A 21,451-nucleotide genomic window follows, 5' to 3' on the forward strand; every position below is an offset into this window, starting at 1 on the left:
CCGAAGAAAAATCTATAAATTTGATCGAGTAAACGACTCGTCGCGTGTTTGAACGATTACCCACGAATACCTGGAATATCAGTATCATTGGAATGGAGCGCGTGAAGGGTGGAAATAAGATTGTGCCGGTGGCACTTACCGAGAGTGCCGTCGAGAGAAAAGGAATGCCTGTTGTTCCTCCACGCCCATGAACACAAATCACAAGTGGTAAGTCCGTCGGTGGTAACACCCTCCTCGGGTAAATAAGGTGGTCTAGGCGGCGGTGGTACGAAGCTCCCGATTACAGCCCAAAGAGAATCGACGTCGTTGCCGACGCCCGTGTAGTACAGCAGTTCCTCCTCGGCCACACCGGCAAACCAGTCCATGTCGTTTACGCTGGGATGAACCGTGTTGGTGCTTGGTGTGCTCGTACTAACGACCGTCACCTGCAACGTGAACATCCCCATTAAACAATGGATTTTGGTTGAAACGTTTAAAAAAGACTATTATTTCCTTACAGTGAAACGAATCCTTCGAGTATACATTGGATCCTCCTTTAAACGTTCAGGAAATTGTCGAGTAAAGGATGGTGTAGATACCAAAGAACGACTTTCTTTTAACAGGTTGAAATGGACAAGAAGTTTCGGATAAATACGGTTAATGGAAGCAGCGTGGAAACATTATGCTTCCCAATTGGAAGGATACCTACATCTGTCCAGGAAAGCAGCGAGAGATCACAGTGCACAGACTGATGATCCTCTTCCGCTCGTGTTTCGTGAATCACCGGCGCAAATAGTGACTAAAAAGTATACCGTTCGGCTGGTCGTTTCGTTTTCTGAACCGACCGGACGAAGAGAGAGAGAGAGAGAGAGAGAAAGAGCGGCACTTTGTGGGGAACGGTCGGTCGTCCTAACTCCTACGACAAACAGTTGAAACGGTGCGGGCGGTCGCAAACAAATCTTTCTCCCTTCGTCTCATCGCTTCCAAGTTTTATGCGACGGATAAACCTCGGTAAACAGTGACAAAGCGTTCGTACGTTCATCGTCGACCGAATAATTGGGATTGATGAGTCGCGTCCTTGGGAGTGTTTCTTGTAATTGGGGCAGTGCACAAAGGAATGGTGACGATGCACCTTTGAAAATATTCTCATCGTTCTACGGTCTATCGACGGACTTTAATCACCGAGAGATCTAATGCATCTTCCTTTCATCGATTTCTTTGATGATGAGATTCGAATGTTCCATTAGGCGCTTAAGCAGTTTGTAGTAACTTCCACGGTGTAACAATAAGGCACGTGATTGCTGAGTATTCTTGAGCTGTTATTTTAAACATACCATATTTCTTATAGTTTTCTATATTTTTGTTATTATTGGAATTCCCTTGAATCATTGAAATTTACATTTTTCCCTGAATGGAAAAGTCTTCCAAGTTAGATGTAAATATTGCAGAAACGCGTTGCTAACAGGGGAATTGCCGAGACGACAGATTATTTCTCGCTGCATATATTTTTTATCTCAATTCTGGTTTAACTTTCCCTAAAAGTACAAAATGGCTTACAACAAGTAATACCGTTCCTTCATGCTTCGATTTATGATCTCGTTATACAACGGAGACTGCTATAACTATCAACATACCTTCGAATTCGTAATGAAAACCATAACATGATCGAAAAGTTAAAATGCCCTTACGAAGATCACGAATTACGCTATAATCATTGATAACTGGAAGCCACGAGGATTCTACTCGACAAAATGAGCAACTCGCGCATATTACGGGGAAATATCGTGCGGATGATTGTAACGCAAACTCCATTCGATTAATAGAATGAACGTTGTCGTGTTGGTATCTGCGACGAGACTAACCTCCCAGCGAGCACGCTTTAGGGAGGAGCGACTTCGAACGATTTTCTGGTATCGATGCTTACACAAGCCGCGATTACCCCGACGAACGACCATGTGCCACGAGACCGTGGCCGCCTCGAGCAACGAATTTCACACACGATTTCCCTCGACTCGAAGAAATACCACCTTCCACGCCGCGTTTCTTTCAACTACGAGAAATTGAAAGGAGCGTATTTATATTCGTCACAGCCCGAACCTGCCTTCCAGCCACGCGCAACCTAATTGCTCGTGATTATTGAAAGAACGAGCCACGAAGGACTAGAATTAAGGATAAATCGTAACAGTAATTTCTATCGTCCTATCGTTCGTTCTAACTTCGTGCACCTCTAAACATCGTTAAATTGATTCCAAGAATTCAGAAATTTCATGTTCGACCATGTCGTGTCTTTGTATTTCTCGACAATTTGTCGAGAAACATTATTCATGCACGAACTCGAGGTGAGCCTTCGCGAGAATTACATTGTGCTCGTGTTTCAATTAAACGAATTGTATCATGTGGAAGATCGCGTCAATTTTTGTGCCTCCTTTTACGCGGTTTCTCCACAAAAAGAAGTAACGCACAAGGATCGAAACACCCTGGTGTCCCATGGGCCGGGGTGCTTTTGTGTCGGACGAAGGGGGTCCATGACCGTGATTATGGATGGGCCTTAGCATCGATGGGGCCCCGCGGTCGCCGCACAATGGCATGCATTGATCGGCTTAATTACCGTGATATCGGCGTAATTAAAGCCCCGTTGTGTCAAGACCCTTCTCTCGAAGGCGTCGACAAAACCCGTGACTGGACTCCTGGCATCAGGATTCATCTCCCTCTTCGTCGCACCTCCCTGTTCGCCTGCTTTTTTATTTTCTCTGTTCCGCTTGGTTCGAGAGACCGCTCTGTCACTTCCTCGCGCGCTTCGCCGATGCTTTGTTAATAAGCTATTATCCGCACACGGTGACGCGCCTTCGACGAATCGCCGCGTATTCCACGCTTCAGGCGTTTTCAATCACGCTACGTACGAAAAACGCGAACATCCAAGCGTACCTAAATCGACGTGCCAGTAAAATTCCAATGATCCTCATTTCAAAACCTTGATCATCCGTTACTGATCTTTGAGAACAATAGGTATTACGAAGATTGAGATAAGCGCAATCTGCCAAATTTAATTTTAACTTACACCGTGTATGATGGAGAACAGAACAATAGAATATCGTCGTATACCACTTTTCCAAGATATCAAGTCGCGTTGGTTTAAACGAGTTACAAAATTCATCGTGTTTTTATAATTTCAAAAGCCTACGTCAAGTTTGTGTATTCAAAGAAATTCACACGGTTACGTAACGCCGTTCACGCAATTAATTCGAGTAGGAAGCTGAGCAAGAACGGTGTAAACGAGACAACTAACCAAATCGTGCAAGATCCAGCAGGAGTTTGACAGGGATCGTGAGCAGCCTGAACTCGGTGAGTGAACACAGCAGTTCGCTGTAGTACGTATATACGGTTACAAATTTTTACGTTAACAAATCGTGATGAAGTCAGCTTAGAGCACGATGCTTGTCGCGCTACGGTCAATTAACTCGTTCGGAAAAAGGTCTCCTCGTGAGAGAAATTGATTGATTTGCGATTCCCCGCTATAAACGTAACGAGCAGACCGAAAGCCTCGGTGTGCCACGAGAGAAGCCCGTGGCTTTTCGATCTCCTCTCAGTTGCCTCGTTACGTTCGAACGGGACGTATCGTTATAATTACGAGGCGTTGGCGTTTACGAGCGAGAGAATGATGCTTCGTACCTGTTAACCTGAACGTTCTCTTCGCCGCGTCATTCGTTCCTGTGCTCCGCGAGCGTCGCCTCGTTAAAAGATTCGTTAACTTCGCGCCAACCGATCTTGTTTATCGTATTATTCCACTATGAATTTTAAATCGTGGTCATAAAGAAGCTCTAGCTTGCTCAGAAAATTTCATTGTTACAGAACCTTGACTCTAACTCGAAGGTTCTCCGCTGGCACAGAGGATTCATCCTCTGCGTCGTAAAACAAACACGCGCTAGAAAAAGAGACAGTTCCTCTCAGCGGGACAAAGGGACGAATTCTCTCGTAAAATCGGAACGAATCTTTCCCACTGTCGACGGAACGCGTCAGCCCCTTTTCCCGAAACCCCGACTCCCCCACCTGCAACGGAACGGCACGAATTCCTTGGTCTCGGCTCGAATCCATCTTAGAGAATTACACGTTGGAATTCGCGCCCTCTTTCCGTCGACTGCGTCGGTCTCTGTGTTTCGTCGGCTGCCGCGCTGTCCATTTGCAATTCTGACACACTTCGCGGCGCGGCTATAGAAGCGATCGTCCCTGTATCGGCCTCTTCGACGAGGCCGCAGAGGAATCTGTCCGCAGTTTGAAGGAGGAAGGTGCCGCGAGTGGCGGTAGCGTTGGAATACCAAACGATTCCCGGAAACCGCTTCCACCTCACCCCCGGTTTCGCAGCCGGTCTTCCTCCTCTTCAATTTCGTCCTTCTCGTGTCGCGCGTTCGTTCGTTCCTTGGCTCGTTCTCGTTTCTCCGCTCGTGTCCTCGTGGTCATTTTCGTTGTCGTCGAAGAAGGCCTCCCCATGCCTCCGAGTTTTCGGGCGCGATACAGAGAGACGCGTGGAGAGGGGACTGGACTGTTCCTGGCCAGCTTTAAGGGGTCGTTAAGAATGGGTTCGAGGGCCAGGGCCGTATATAACGGATAATTGACAGCCGTTCTCGAGGCCGCCGTTTACTTTGCATGGACATTGAATCCGCGCGGCAACGCCGGACGAATGGACGGGCGGACGGACGAGCGGACGGATGGACGAAACGAGACGAGAAAGCATCGACGTGGGACCACGAAATTCGAACGCGAGGGAGACCGGCCGCAGATACGAGGATGCTGTTAAGGGAATGGGCTAAGGGAGGTACGGTGTAAAGGCAAATGCTCGGGCTGGCCAACCTCGTAAATTCTTCAATTTCGATGCTCGAAAAGGCACAAACGCGGCCGTGTTATGCTACTCTTCCTCCCGTAACCGCGACCACGAGCACGGATTCGGTTTAATTGCCGGCCGCTGGGAAAACGGATCGATCCCGCTTGTGCCGGCGTTGAAGTCTCCGCCGTTGGAATCTCTTCTGACGCTTCGATTGCAATTGAAATACGAAACGAATATTTTTTATTACTAGCGTACCTTTTTCTTTCGTCTAACATTTATATGTGTAATAGTTTATGTGACGTAATATCATTGTCATTGATTCGAAAACACGTACCAGGGCAGTGACACGTACAGTACTTAGAAACAGGATTTAAACGGTACAAGAAAGGTCGGTGAACACGCGTGTCATGTGATATTATCCGGGGATCCGTTCCACGCCACATTCCTGAACGACATAATAACAATGTACAGTTACACGAATGACAAGTAGAGCAGTCGCGATGCCCGTGAAAGTGCGCTCTTCTTCGTCGAGTTATGCCGCAAATTACGATCTCCCGCTGGTTTGTCGTGCGCGACCCCACGCGTACCCTGATGTACGTAGTGCCACGCAACTCTCTCGCATTAAGAAAGTTGATGAAGTCTTTCGTGCACGTTTCAAACGACCACTTTTTCCCTGTATCGCGTTTCTCACTGTTACGATCATGGCAATCTGTACGACGAGGGAATTTTTTTTCTCGACTGTCTCGTTCTCGACTCTCGTTCAACGCGGACTATCTGGCGTGAAGCTACTTAAGGGAAAACAAATGTTCGAATAATTCCGTGTGACTTTAATCGCATCGTATCGGATGAATCGGGTGGTGACACAATCGGACGATGATGAACACAAGAGTTGGGTGAGGGTGAGAGCGAATAAATTTTGATACTCCGCAGGACACCTACGCTCGCCTCGCATTTTAAAACACAGAAACAAATAAAGGGGAAGAAATGGGGAAACAAACGGACAGGGATGGAGGGACACGCAATGTACCGAAATATGCATTTCACTATGGTGTCTGTGGCCTGGACGATATGTTAGCGAGATTGGTATCAGCCGGGAGCGATGGGAACGATTCCGCGAAAGCAGGTTGCCTGGTCCAAAGTGACTTGTCAAAAGATTCCCGACCTCGCTCTCTCTCTCTTTCCAAGAGTCAGGTAATCGATCGTGTGGTTTCAGGCAACGATTTTTCTGTTCCTCGACCCTGGTACCTGTGGTTTCTCCTTTTCTATTTGTCGCCCCGACCTTCCTTTCTCCGACGAATCGTGGACTTGTCAACTCGTTTGGCTTACACCGGCTCGGTGATCGAGATAAAATCCAGTGGTGGCTTAGCTACCCATAATGATACCGGTGCAAAACTCGTCGATGGACCAGTCCGCTGTCACAATATTGATGTACACGCGGGTGCAATAGTCCTACTTGACCCGATCTCGATCTTTGTCGCGATTCCAACAAGGTGCTGCTGTTCGATGATTCGATTATCAGTTTAGGAGAGACCGACATCGTTCGGAGGATAACGTACGCAACAAATTTTTTTACCTCTCGTTATCGCAGCGGATTAATTTTGACATCGTTTAACACAATAATGAAAATTACTCGAAGAACATCATCGGAATGGCTGTAAATGATCTTTAGCTTAAATCGCTTCTTACTAAGAGAACAAACGCACCTCACGCGTAACCGGAATAGAATTTATTAATGCTTTTCGTTCGAGCGAGCTTTATTGCCCCGGCGAAAAAACCGGTAGCGTTGCTCGATTTTGCTAAAGTCCAATTACCCCCTGATAACAAAGGCGCGCTTTGCTCGCTGCCAACATAAATTACAAGCCGTTTAATTAACCAACGTATTACGAAGAAGAATCGAGTCCGTTAACAAACTTTTGCGTAATGAGTTCGGTCGCTTTTATTGCAGCGTACGACAGAAAAAGTACGAGGAAGCGGGTAAGAAAGAGATTTTATCGTCGTGGGCGAAAAAATGAAGATCGATCAATTTTTACGGCGGTGTATTACCGTTAATTAGTAAACGCCAGCGTGCGTTTCGCATTACTACGTTAATTACTCCTGAGAAAAAACTCTCGTTTCATTCGAAGAAGGCATTTCTCCCGGATAGTGCATCGTCGAAAAGCAACCAAACGCGTTAATAAATTTCGCTGTAACGAGTCAGGTCGCTTTATCAATGTTCGCGAAAAAAACGGGAAACGATCAATTTCTAAGAAAACGCGAACGACCATCCGGGGAGGAAAATTAGCTAACGCGCGATCGACAGGTTATCTTCGTCTTCGTCCTTCTCGTCCTGGTAAAACTTGATGAACGTACCATAACCAGTTCCACAGCGCGGTCTATGAACGATGGAGCGAAGAGAAACGAGAAGAGAATTGGATGAGGAATAGGGAATAGGAAGATGCGGACAATGAAGGAGACGAAGAAGAATAGGGACGAGGAAAGGATGAGTGCAGCGTATAGTAAGCACCGCGACTACTTTGTCCGTCTGTATACGTTGAATCATCCGGTCGGTTTCCTTTCACGAGCCGATGGCAGCCGTTCCCGCATCAAGGCCTGTGGTCTCCTCCGAGCAAGCATAATGACTCAATCCGCGATCCACCTTGCCCCCACCCTCTCTTCCCAACCACCAGGAAAGAGATCTTCGTTTCTCTCTTCTCCCCGTATCTTCCTTCGACTCCGCGCTGTCCTTTCTCTTTCTTCCTCGCGCTGATATTATACGTTCGTTCTCTGCGAAACCCGGAGAGGCCAGATTCTCCGGTAGAACCTGCGATTTCTCTCGTCACCGTCTCTTTCTGGACACATTCCGTTGTCTTTGTTACTGCGACCGCTCCTTTCATCGTCCTTAAGCCCTCTTCATTTCCTTCGTTCGACTTCCACCATTATGATCATCAACTACTACCGATTTCGCGTCGTTTCTTCTTTTCCTTCTCCTCTTCTGCTGCCACGATCCCTGGAAGGCAACGTTACCCGACAATGGTCCCCGGGCTGAACGGTGCTAACTCGACCGGCTCGCGTGACGGGCCGCTGTTTGTAATGCTCGACGACCCCTCTTGTGATTATAGCTCATGATCCTCCCGGGCCGGCACAGCTATGACGAGAGAGAAACCAGGCGACGAGACGCGGACGTTCACAAGCCGCACTGGAACGAACCGAGTGGACGCGTAAGGTCGGTGGCTAATTGCCGGCCGACCGTATCATCTCCGCCATTCGAAGAGAAAATCAGAGATTGCCCGGCTGTTAGCATCGAGGTCCCACTTTCGACCCTCTCCTTTCGTATCCGATATTACGGCTTCGAACAAAATTGCTCGAGGATATCTCAAAACTTCATGTAAAAGTGAACCTCGTTGGGAGGAGAGCTTCTCTTATAAACCGATAGTTTATCGGCCCCGATAGGAATACTAGAACGTCACGGAAGCGATTAGCCGGTTCATGGGAAATTTCGTCGGAATTCCATTCGATTTTTTCACGGTGGCTCCATAGATTAAAAGATACAAACTGCGCCGTCCATTGGAAGCTTGTACGTATCACGCGGGGCTTCAGGTACACAATTTATTACTAGGAAACGCAATGATCCAGCGACCCGTGGTGAGGAATCCGAATAGCGATTACCATACGGCACCGTAGAGCCCGCTTATTCTGCGGTCGTACGCGGGATCGCCACCGTGTGTCCTACGAGCGTTGCGTGAAATAAGAATCATTACTTAGCCATCAAAGTAAATGTTCGACTCCGAGGATGTTCAAAGGTTTCTCATAAGACAGGAAACTAATGCGCCCATGAGGTTAAAGACGGGCGTGAATCGAACGATTCGAGAGTCAGCTTGGATTATAGATTGCGTTTCCTACGATTCGAAAAGGCACCAAGTTCAACGTTTTCTGTAAATCTTATTTAATGGCTTGGGGTATTAATCGCGAAGAGACTGGGGTACACAGAAACTCACTTATCACTTTATGTCCTAGCTCTTCTACATTATTATTTTATAAATGGATATTCGTTCAAAGTTCCCTGGTGCGCAACTACGACTTGATCCCTGAAATAACATTTTCCTAATCACAGGTTCGTTAACTTTTCTTGAATACCGGTGCTCGAACAACGTTCAACGTTCCACGAAACTCGACGAATCAGGACGTTCAGAGATCACAATGATCGCTTAATTGAGCGCGAGATTTCGTGGTATCGCCGGAGGAGTAGCACCGGCGGTCGAATCTCCCGTCGATAAGAATTCTGTGTTTCAACGTTGACAGTGGAACAGCTCCGAATGATTCGGCACTTCTGTCAAGGGGGAATGTGGTTCCGAACCGGTCCACGCGCCACCTTTTCGAATTGCGCTTGCCACGCGGATACTTTGTACCGGGTGTTCTACCCGAGTTCATTATCGAAATAAATTTCTATCGACATCGTAGCTCTTTGTAAACCTCTGAATCGCTGATCGACTTGAATCTGTTCACGTCTTGTCTAGTCAAACTCGTCAAGACGTGTCCGTACCTCTATCTATCTATTAAGCATTCTTGTTCGTCGCTACTGAAATTAATTCTGGTTGAAGTTTTAACGATTGCTCCAGTAACAGATATACAACAATCTCTCAGAGATTAATTTTAAGATTCTCTCTCATCATTAAGAAAGGTATGTAATCTACCGTAATGTAGCTGAGATTCTAGTCAGACCTCGGTCTCAGAATCAATTCCCATCGTATAGAAAAATATGAAATTCTCAAATCCAGCCCTTCTGCATCCATGAAAGTTCAAACGTCGAACTTATCCGGTCTTCAAAGATGACTATTGTTCTCTCACGAATTCCCGCGCAAGGATCTCGCGGCGATCGACGCGCAAGGAGCGATAATATAATCGGTCGACAGCGGTCGGAGATGGATCAATTACCACGAGAGTATTCGCTGGAAGCCGACCGCTAAACGACATCTGTATCCCGGTTCGTAGCCGGCTCCGCGTAATAATGGATCGGCGGTATTATTATGATTTCAATGGCGTGGCCCACCGATGCAAATCTAGATCGTGCAGCGGGCCTCGTTATCGGGCACGCCGATCAGTACGGTGATTGATTCTTCGGTATTCATGCGGATCGGCGGACTGCGATATCATCGTCGTCATGGTGGAACCGGCGCGTTGCCATAGCGAAAGAGACACGTTGGTGCCGCGATACCAGAGATACACTAGGGCTCCCCCTGAAAACCGTGTCCACTTCCGATCGACGTCACGATCGACCCAAAGCTACCGACCTAACTACCAGTCGGCTTGCGCGTCCACCGCGGTTAGCTTTCAGTCTCTCGACATCGTGTTTAGTCGAGTGAAACGTCATTTTTCCGTCTCTATCGTTCGTAGAATGGAGAAAGAGAAGGATCATGGCCGATGTCGTTTGCACGTCGTTTGAACATCGAACAGGAGAAATTGATCTGTGAAATATGGCTTGTACCATAACCACTGGGCCGGGCAAATTTTAATCAAGATTTCGGTTCGATGAAATTATCGCTACCGCGAAAGGAAAGGTGTCGCAGGAGTTTCGCGACATTGATGCATGGACCGTTTAGTATCTTGCCGTGCAAACGTTATGCCATCACTTGCAACACCCTGCAGTATAGAGGGATAACGTCATGAAGTAATGTCGAACCGATGACACACCGATAAATACCTCGTCGTTGGCATCGCTGTCTAGGTCTCCGTACCGATATCTGTCGTTTCGAGGTTGTAATTTGTTGCCCTCTGGCGATTCAGAGCTTTACGTAACGCTTAATAGTATGTAGGAGGTATTAGCTGTGTAACTATGAGATCGAAACGTGACTTGTCGATAAGTTGTTAACGGAAGCTTAATCTCGTTGTATAAGAGCAATAAAGGAACGATAATAGAAGAATTTGCGACAATCGAGAAGGCAAAGAAGAAGGAAGTCTCGAAGATACTAAAACGGGAAGCTTACTTTGTATTTCCAGAGTATGACCTGGAGAGCGCAATTGGAACCTTGCGGTTTACGTTTTTTGCCGATCATTTCCACCGTAACTCAACATTATTGACGTCGAGATAAAAGTTGCATTACCATTGGTTGGAATTACAACAGCTATAGTGTCAAGAACATGAGCATCTCGGCATCTGCAACGAGCGTCGGTGTATATTTATAAATTCATCATTACAGGTGATATCGCGGCGTTAAGGTCCGCGTGAACCACGTGTGGCAGTTGAACATTAAGAATCCGATTCGCTGCACGATGATTCGAGCGTGCATCGATGACGACATCGCTGCTGGCTTAATAATGTCTCTGAACACGAAATCGTAACTTTGTACAGCGAACGGTACAAGAGAGAAGAGCGGCGATCAGCGAAGAATCGTGGAGAACTTCGCGTGGACGAGGAGGAAACGAACGAAGAGAAAGAAAGGAAGGAAAAAAGAGGAAGAGGGAGAAGATCGCGTTGAACGAGGGAAAGAGGAACCTGTTATTTCGGCGAGGCTCGAAGCTAAGGCGAGATTACACGCTGTCACACACCGTTCCTCGTCCGAAGCCTTTCGGCTGCTCTCGCGTCTCCACCCAAGCGATCCTCGCTTCTCTCTCGTCCGGTGTGCTCGAGAACCGTTTAAGGGGGAGACGAAACGCGGACGGCCGGCCAAAATCCGACGTCTTACTCGCGCGATTATCATTGCTCGTCGATTTGCGTTTCGTGGTCCTCGATCACGTTGCTTGCCACTTAATGCATATCTCGTCTTTAACCGATCGTCCAAGAATATTGAGTAACTGTTATAAGTAGTCTCGCGTTAATTACATTTTCCATATGAGTCGTGAACATTGCTCCGTTTAGTGTGACGATTAAACACGTTATCGTACGGCTTATGGGGCTACTCATATTGGTATTAAGATTAAAGAAGTATCCACGAGGTAATAGTGAAATTTCTTTTGTCCATCTATAGTGACTATTATTGGCACAAAGATTAACAATTTTCAGTTGCCTGGAATGCTTGCAGTTATTCCTAATTTCACTGTACTGTTATATTTACAATTTGTTTCATAACCGTCATATCAAGAGTTGTTAAGTACCGGCCTTGCGGCCCATTCTTCGTATAATTGAAACATCTGCTTTTTACGACTACCAAGGTTTCTACCCAATTGCTCATAGTCTTTCCTAGTTCCTTTATACTTTCGCATTTACGTTTTGTTTCACCGACCATTGCACAAGAATAGCCTGATAGCCTATTCTTCGTGTAATTAAAACTGGCTTTGTGTTGCTCTTACACGATTTCCAAGGTTTCGATTCCTCGATGGTTAATTGCAATTTCTCAAGGTTAAGTTTTTGTCAGCTTCATAAACCAGGCACGTTTATACGAGCTGCGGTCCACATCAAACGAACTATTATTTCATTGTTACGGAGTTTCGTGGTCGCGATCGAACGCAGTCGCGCGTAGTGTCGCGGTGGTTGCATTTTCAACGGTCGCTTAAACGCGAGCGACAGACGCATTAAGTCGCCGACGCGGTAATCAACGTCAGAAAACGCAAGTCGACAAACGATAATAGCCGCTCGAGCGGATCGAATCGGTCGAGACGTCAGCTATTCACGAACATCTTACTTTCCGCGCGATAACGAGAGAAACCAGCCGACAGATTTTAATCCAGGACTTCGCGTGGGTGTGGCCTGCGCTCTAGAAACCATATGCAAACATTTAGTACACTGTAATCTCGTCGTGTAGCCTTGAAACCACGCGCGAACAATTAGACCTCTATAACGTAATTGACGATCGCATTTTACGCCGGTGTTGGGCATAGAAGCCTACCCGGCCAGGTAGTCGGTTAATCCTCAATAATTTTACCGTGATCGTATTTCCAATTGCAGTGTTTCGTGTCAAAATTGTGGATCGTAATGCACAAATCTATCAAGTGGTAAATCAAGTTGCAACGTTTACCTAAGAAAGTATAAGCCAGCGATAACGACGAAAAGAAATCATTAGGAGAATCTTGTGACGTTATTCGTAAACTTTCACTCGTCATAAATACGGTAGTCTGGGAAATTTATGAACATAAGAGGGTATAAGGAGAAAATATGTAAATTAAGATCTCCAATTTCCTTTCTCTAAAACGACGACTGGCTCTCAAAGTAATTTATAGTCGATATCAAGTTCCCAAAAAACAAATGCTTATTTATGCAATTAAATTATATTTTCATTGTGGAATCTGGCGGAAGTCTCACTAAGTGAATCATTTCATTAATACGAAATTCGTCAAATAGTTTTGTCGGTTCGATTTATCATCATCAAACGGACTGTATCTGTCACTTCGATCGAGCAGGACGTCGAATATATCTTCCGCGAGCCGCGATCCATCGCCAGAAATCTGACAGCCGGCCGACATCCGGTGAAGCTAAATAGAAGAGACAGCGTACAGGCCGCCGACGTTGGGAATCGTCCGCAGATTAAGCGATTTAGCTCGGCGATCGAGACGTTTCACGAAGCGAAACTCGTCCGCGATCTCTTCATCCGGAAGGGTTGGTTCATAAAGAGATATATGTGCGGTCTCCCGACAAGAACCAAAAGACTCGGTAATAATAGAAACACGCGTATAAATATGCAGATCTGCACGCGTATTTTTCACGCTTCGTTACTTCTCTGTTCGACTTCCGGAGTTCTTCCCAGTCAAAGGATGTGCGCGATATTTTGTGCCGTTTAGTTTTCTTTTCGCGCTTGTAGACAATTCAATTGATCTGAAATATCATAGTTTATTGTCCTTTAAAGACATATATGTATTTCTGCCTCAATAGAAATGTTAGTCGTAGATGAAGAACAATGGAAGATAGCTGCGAGAAGCTATAAAATACTAAGAATGTACGTAGTATCTTAAAGATCAAATTCTATTGTATGAGAAAGCTGCGCATCTAGTCGTTCGAGTTCCAACTATTTGCTCCTTTGCCATAACATCGAGTATAAATTAAAAGATAGTACAAGACTCTTAACGAGAGCAACGACGAGGAATGTTGTTGTTCGTCATATAATGGCGCTTCTAATCTTTACGGCTCGTTGGAACACGTTTCGTCGCTCATTAATACCAGAGTCGCGTGCATTTTACGATGCTTAAATAAGTATCAGCTTTAGTCCTACGATTTTATGTCCGTCATCGTTATAAAGTTAATTCCAGTTGGTAATCCTTCGAATTCAGTTAATACCGAGGTTGTTGCTACCTGTTTGCTAAAGCTTTCGTCCACATTTGATGCACGAGCTCGCCTAAACCGAACAATATTTCATTTTTCGAAACCTTTCATGGACGCGAGCGGAACTTGTTCTGCTTCGATCACGTAACGTCTCTTCTTTCTGTCCGTCGTACTTTCGTGTTCGATCAAGATTAGGACGGACAAGCGATCCGGAGAAACCGCTTCGACTTAATAACACGCTATCTTTTACGAAAGTACAGCGTCGGCTAAAAAATGACTGCATTAACGAAAACGTATTTCGTTGCTGTTGCGGTTGAGTGCAGTAATCAGTGAAAGTGAACGCGTGCAGAGCGGAAACGACGAAGTTCGCTGTGACCATTTTGTAATAGAATGGTATAGTGACATACCGATTCGACGTGCTGCAATCGACAACTATCAGATTTTTAGTGGCGATGCAGTCGAATGCTTTATATTATTTTGGAATTACGTACTATTACATTTTCAATGAAGCGTACCTTTGTACTAAACGACACGAAATAAATACAATTGGATATAATTAGTTCTTACATGAATACCGTAATGAATACAGTGATGTAACATTATTTCCATAAAGAATTTCCAAAACATTTCCTCAATCTTATACCCACCAACTAAATTATAGTACACGGCTAGAATAAACCATTCTTAGGCCCCTCCAGATCTTGCATAAGACGTGGTGCATGAATTCCTAAAATTAATTCCCTCGTGCCGTTTAAATAATCTAAGCGCCATACCCAAAACACCGAGTCAATCGAACAGGCTGTGCACGAAGATCATAATAATAAAAGAGGCAGAAAGAACAGGTATGGATTCAAGGGAAGAGCGTACCTGGCAGGGGGTTGCTAGGCGATGCTGAAGAGTCGAGGGGAAAGAAAGAGAAAGGTGGGAAGGAGAAGGGGGAAAGGAAGAGGGGGAAAAGAAATGCTACATAAATAGATGAGCTGTCGGAGCGGCGGGATTACGTATGACGGGACACGAGGACGGTGGAGGCGAGATGATATCTGGTTCGGGTAGGCACAGTGATAAATCTGTGGGCCTCTGTCAGGTGGAGGCGCACAGGCTCGGGTGTACGAAACCAACCGGCGATCAGCTTCCTACCGCGCGCGCCTCCTTTGTCTCGTCGCGTCTCGGGATAGCTGGAATCGATCAAATCCCTTACGAATTTCGCCACCGTGGAACGCGCCTTCGACTCGTGTCTTTGCGCCGGTCAAAGGATAACGATCGGACGATAAACGATATCGATAAGCGATCGCGTTCGTCGCGCCGTGGAATTCGACGTAGAGGCGGACCAGCTTGCGCCGCTTGATTGATTCTTTCTTGGAGCAGCCGGCGCGAGTCGTCGATTCTATATATGTATTACGATAATGAATAATATATAAGTACGTGGAGGTTTATTATGGATCGGCCTGTGCTATGGGAATTTTTCTGCGTTTTTATGACCGGTGATTGCCTCGTGTTTTCGTCACACGTGAGTACTTATACCGCGTGCTTGATGGAAATTCAATGACGCTGGATTCTACAGCATCGAGTTTATTTATAATTATCTGTCTTTTCAGTAGATTGGTAGCATATCGTTATTCAGGTGTCATTTATGTGTTCTGTTAATTTATGGGAGAAATAAATATGACGAACGATCCATTGACAAACTCCTATCATTCAAGAATGCCACGAAGCTTTATTCCATTCAGAACTGAAATTTGTATGTAATCACAAATGATGGCAAATTAATAGTTTTGAGGTCGATTCGCGAATAGCAGTTTTCGTCCATTTCACCGTTCTCAAAGATCGTATGCGACGTTTGATCCAAAAGTATCGTACGTTTGTTATAAAGATACAAGACGCAGCTTATAACATTGAAACTCTCATAATCCTCGAAAAGAGAAGGCTTAATCCGTAAACACGCCGTTCGACGCCGACGTTCCTCGTCCTGCATTTCGAGCAACCGTAATCTTTCGTTCCAGCTCACGCACACGCGTTCCAGTGCATGATACAACCCTTGACATCCACGACCGCATTAGTCGTGCTCGCCTTCAGATCCCCGAAACGGATTCCGGTGACTGGAAAAATTCAGACCCAACAGGTAAGTAGGACCAATGAAATTAACCGGGGTCGTTCGGACTTGGCTCGAATTTAGAGCAAAACGAGTCTACGAAAGGCTGAAAATTTGGATCGAGGATTTGTATGTAATGTAGAGAGATAAATTGTTGCAATTTTAAATTGTTGGAAACAAGTTTCATTTTTAAAGAATCGTTCACTCACTTCTGAAAGTTCCATTATCGATTAAGAACCCCCGATTTAGGTCGCGACAGATGGTTCTCGTTTGCTGCGATTAATAAACATTTTCACATTCTCAATTACCCGCGCTGATCTTCCATCTCTGTAACTCTAACCCTTCCCGTCGACTCCGAATCTTACACTAAAAAAAAAAAAAAAAAAAATTCTCTTCGAGCGCAAAAACATGAAATCCTCAAATCACGAAGGTTCGCGTCATAATACCACGTTGAAGGCTCGCCAATCAGCTCCGATCGGCTGGTCGATTCAGACACGAAACGCAACCCCGACAAAAGGTGGTGAGAGTCGAACTGTGGAGAAATCGGCGGCTCATGTGTGCCCGATCATGGCAAAGCAAACACACGTATCGTCTACCAAGATATACCAGCGTGTATCGCAGGAAGAAAGGAAGAAGGTCGGTGGTGCTTGTAGCCTGGCAAGGTATAAAGGTTAATGAGCGCGCAGGCGCAACCTATTATTTCAGTCGGTTGGGTTCCTGCCCCCTCCCTGTTTTCTGCTAGTCATCCCTTCTCTCCCTTTCGCCTGGCGATGCCACGTCTTATCCTTTTTCAGCCCCTCTCTTCGTTCGGGCACGTTCTTGCTTCTCGTCTCTTTCTGGCGAACACCGAACCGCCGAGGGCGGCACGAACAACAAGAGGGAGAAACCGAGAGAAGCCGAAGAGAGCGAGAGGAATGTTCGGAGACAACGAGGAATGAGAAGGACAGACGAAGGTAGGAGGAAGAGTGAGAAAGAGAGGAAGCAGAGGGGAGAGGAATCGTTCTCAGGAGAAGGGAGAAGTGGCAGACCTTGAGCTGCCACGAAGCTCTGGACGTCTTCATCCTGCCTCAAGCTGTGCTCCAAGAGAGAAGGATACGCTCTGCTCTCTCGTCGGACGTGGTTTCACGAAATCCTTTAAATTCGTACGTACCGTGTACAAACTGGACGTCGTCAAAGGATGCCGACTACGATCAACGGGATTTAACCTAGCTGCCAGCGGCAACCTGGAGGAATCGCGTGATTCCACCGCGTGCTTCCTGCCTTGAAAACCCTTCTCTCTCGTCTTCCTGGTGCGCGTTAAGTTTTCTAACGTTTCTTTCATCTTGATAAACGTAACCTATTACATTTAACAGTTACAAAGATATTTTCGAGTAATCCCTTTCGAACAAGATCAATTGAAAATTTCTAAAATCCTAGGCTCCATTAAGCCTAACCAATTACGCGACTCGAATATCATCGCGAATCTGCAATCACCGGTTCTATTGTGACCGAACTCGCATCGAGCACCCTCCACGTCAAATTCCACGTACGACACACACGCAACTGCTCCTTCTTCCCATTCGTTGTCTGACGTCGACAACCCTCTTTCTTCCCATTCGTCGTTCGTGGTCCACGGTTCTACTCCATACGAGGCTGTCGCGATCCCGAGGAGGCGTGCACGCTCACGTCAGCCGAGGAAAACGTATCTATTCGAAGTGGACGGACACGCGGGAGAGACGCGCGAGCTGAGACGGGTGTCCGCACGCGAGCAATGCCATTGTGTTCTCTCTGCGATCGAGGGACATTCACGATGTTTGTCGACGTTCCTATGCTGCGACGACGCGTTGATGTTATAAAGGGCTGGGTCGGGATAGGTCAACCGCAAGAACGAATTCTGTTCTTTCTGCGTGCACACGCGTGCCTGCATACTTCTGCGTCGTGCATACGGTGCCTCGAGTGACTTCGAGATTTGTCACTCGTCTCAAAGAAATATTATGATTTCTTACGAAATTTATCTCTGAAAATGATTCTAACATATCTTAATATGTTTTAGGCTTTAGACTCATTTAACTCATGTTCGATAAACCAGAAAAAGCGTCCTATTCGGATGAAGAATCCAGCTGCTTAATTTAGCAACTCTGTTTCGAAATTAGCGCGCAGCGGTCCTTCCCCTAAATTTAGCAGCGATGCGTCTAAAAAGTTGATCGCGTACAGAAAGCATTCTAAACCGCGTGATTCTCGTCGGCGACACGTTTCCGTTTCGTCCAACAAAAGCAACCGCGAACCATGAAAATCGTTTCAAAGGGAACACCCCGTGTACTGATGTTTTTTCTCTTTCTGCCGGGTCGCAGATCAGGTCGGTTTCTTTTGTGAGCGCGATACACGTCACACGACGCGTTGCGTACAGGGGCAAGGGTGCCACAAGAGGGTGAGATTTAATGCAGTTCCTCTGCCGCTCTCTGCTCCTCCCTTCTCTCTCGTTTTGCTCTCTTCGCGCGACCTCGGAGTCGTTTTCTACGTATCCTACAGCTTGCTCGATCCGCTTTTGTGGCAACCGTTAAATTGGCTCTACGAGCTACGCATCTGTCGCTAATACTCGAGCCGACGCTGCTCTGTCCAGGTCGTAAAAATACGTCCGTTACTGTTGCGGTTTGCTTCGACTGGTTTCATCAAAAATAGAAGCGAAATACCATAGACACTCGTGTTTTCAGTTTCGTCCTTTTGAAGTCGATGCTCGAGAGTCTCATCTTGATAGGCACGGGGACGAGACGTTTGGAAATTTCGAATAGCGTTTAATCCCTAAAAAGGGCGCTCTAAGTATACTTCGAGAGGATGTCGAGATTTTAGGAAGGATTTAAGATAGTCATCGACGAGAATCTCCTGTCGAAGACGAACTCGCACGGTATCACCTGGTATCAGGTGCGATATTACTTTTACGAAATTCCACCCCTCGTCAGGGATTCGTGGCTACGATCAGCCGAACGTGATTCTCGTGTATACCTCCGATTAACGAGATAAATACAGCTTCGACACAGCGGCGATTCGAGATTGCAGCACGCCGCCTGTAATTAGCCCAAAATTGCAAACTCGTCCGCTCACCAACCATTGGGATGAACTATCAATTATTATCACGTTCGATGCACCGTTATCCCTAAGTTTCGTACGCGCATATGGATCGTGTATTGAATTCTTATTTACACGAGCTTCCGTGCACGCGTGTCTGCTATCGAAGCCATTAAAAGCGATTAAAATAAGAAATGTGAAGGTATTCGAGCGTCGTATACTGAAATGGACGGGAGTCATTTATGCCACGTACGAGCTTCGTCCTCGCTATGACCGAAGATTACCGTAGAAAGGCATTTCTGCTGATGGCCATAGAGAATCGTTCGCTCACGCGCGATTCTTACGATTTAATTAGCCGTTCTAACATCGCGGGCGAGTATCTTGACCGGTCGAGGTCAACGCCGCCTCAGAAGCCGGGTCAGCGGCTCCGCGGCTATGAACCATTCGTTATTACGATTGAGACTTTACCCCTTCGATCGATCTCTGTCTACGATCCGCGGATCTCGCCGCGATCGCTGCGCGTTATCTTGATCTCGTTTCGATCCCCGCCACTTTCGTCTCTATTACGCGCCGCGTAATGAGAAGATACTGACGGGGAAAGAGTGAAATTATCGCGCGAATTACATACCAAGCCATTTCCAGCAGGGTCGTGTTTCCGGTTTCGTAGAAGGTTACGGATCCTTTTCTAACTTCGTCCTCTCTCTTTTTCCCGTTCTAATGCTCGGTCGAAGTAACGGAGTTTGCGGGTCAGGCTGGCAGCCATCTTTGTGAAATTACGAGCGATCATCGATCGCGTCCCAGGCTCATTAGGCCTAGTAATTACAATCTTGTCGCAGCTATCAATCCGGCTGTGTTACATAACGAGGAGGTAGCCGCAGCTGCGCGATCGTGACGATATTTCACAGTTTTAATCAGCTTCATGTCCAGATATCGCTTTGAGATGATCGGATACGTGGAAACCTTCGGCTGCACAGCGATTAGAAACCTCTTCTCTCTTATGCATTTAGCCCCTATACCCGACTAAAGCTTCGGCGACAGGATCGTGAGGCTACTTGTCCGCCGCCATGTTTCACCGATTCCGCGAAATATCTCGTGTCCTTCTCACGCGTGATACATCTGGGAAAATGATCGCCAGCAGCGTAGCGGCATCTCTTGCTTTCCAGAGAGAAGGAGAGAGAGTAATGACTCTCGTTAGTGGATGGAAACACGTGCGTAAATTGCGATCTCTATGCGCTTCATTAGGGAAAACCGTTCTAGGCGTCATTAACGGTTCCTCTTCCTCGATAATCGAACAGAATTATGTGGCTCTGATGGAAAAGATTGCGATCCTTCCTCTTGCTAGCTGTCGACCGTAATCGTTATGGTAAACATTCTTCGTCTAACGATGCTTTATTTGAATATACTAGATAAAAGGATTTGATGGTACGTACTGTAATTTTCTCCGTAGGATGCTTTAATTACGTGGAGAACAATGCAAAGGAGTGAAACGTAGGAGGATAATATTACATTCTTTTATGCGTTTCTTGCTACTTTATTTTTATGTATATTTCCATTCATTCGGGTAATCAGTCCCCTTCTGAACTGTCTGAATATATCAAGTATATTGTCAAGCGCAACTTTGAAAGCTGATATGAATCATATTACCAGTTTTCGACGTCTAATCCATGCTTGTATGCACAACATTTTAACTAAAGGACGCGGTATAAAAAAATCTTTATTACTCCCCAAACATTTCCCACCATGTTTGATCAACAGAGTCCCCAAAAACACATTCAATAGGCTTTAAAATACTGCAAGTTTCGATCAAAAACTATCCAGCTGCTAGACACGAAGGACTAAAACGGTTCTCCCCGTCGATCCAGTTCCCGGTTTCGATCTGCGTGGACTAGTCTGCTGCCCCTTTCCACGTAGCTGGTGACGTAGGGTCCGAGGTCGTCTGCGATGCCTCGCGACCCAAGATCGAATGTGCGATCGAGTGTGTAAGTGCGAGAGCAGGCCACCAGCAGAGCTCGGACCACCTCGACCGCCGGTGCAGCCGGCGTATAGCCGGTCCTCTCTCCCTCTTTCTGCCTTTGCCGTCTCCTTTTCTGCCCCTCGATCGTTCCCTCTTTATCTGCTCTGTTCGACTCTCGATGGCTCGTTCTTCGTCGCCGGTCCTCTTTCCCTGAGCGTTCGCGGACGTTCCTCCTTCTTCGCCGGTCGACGCGAAGAACAGCCGCCGCCTCGACGAGAAGACCACGATCAAAAAGAGAAGCTGAGACGAGGCTCCGACCGCCGCGGAAAGAATGCGTGGGCCGGACATAATGATTCGTACTTTGTCGGCCCAGTGGCGCGGTACAATCGGTCTCGTGGAACT

At 46.5% G+C, this 21,451-nt stretch overlaps 1 protein-coding gene across 3 annotated transcripts in view; it reads right to left on the reverse strand.

Annotated features, from left to right (window-relative positions):
• The window catches only part of LOC139992983 (uncharacterized), a 96,527-nt gene that overhangs the window by 31,433 nt on the left and 43,643 nt on the right, over nt 1-21,451 (reverse strand). For all 3 annotated transcript variants that reach the window (XM_072014346.1, XM_072014336.1, XM_072014328.1), the window contains exon 2: nt 140-425. In XM_072014346.1, the coding sequence (XP_071870447.1) occupies nt 140-365 (226 nt within the window). In that variant the 5' untranslated portion in view covers nt 366-425. The remainder of the gene's footprint in view (nt 1-139; nt 426-21,451) is intronic.

Source organism: Bombus fervidus, chromosome 2 (assembly GCF_041682495.2).
Source record: "Bombus fervidus isolate BK054 chromosome 2, iyBomFerv1, whole genome shotgun sequence".
Taxonomy (NCBI): domain Eukaryota; kingdom Metazoa; phylum Arthropoda; class Insecta; order Hymenoptera; family Apidae; genus Bombus; species Bombus fervidus.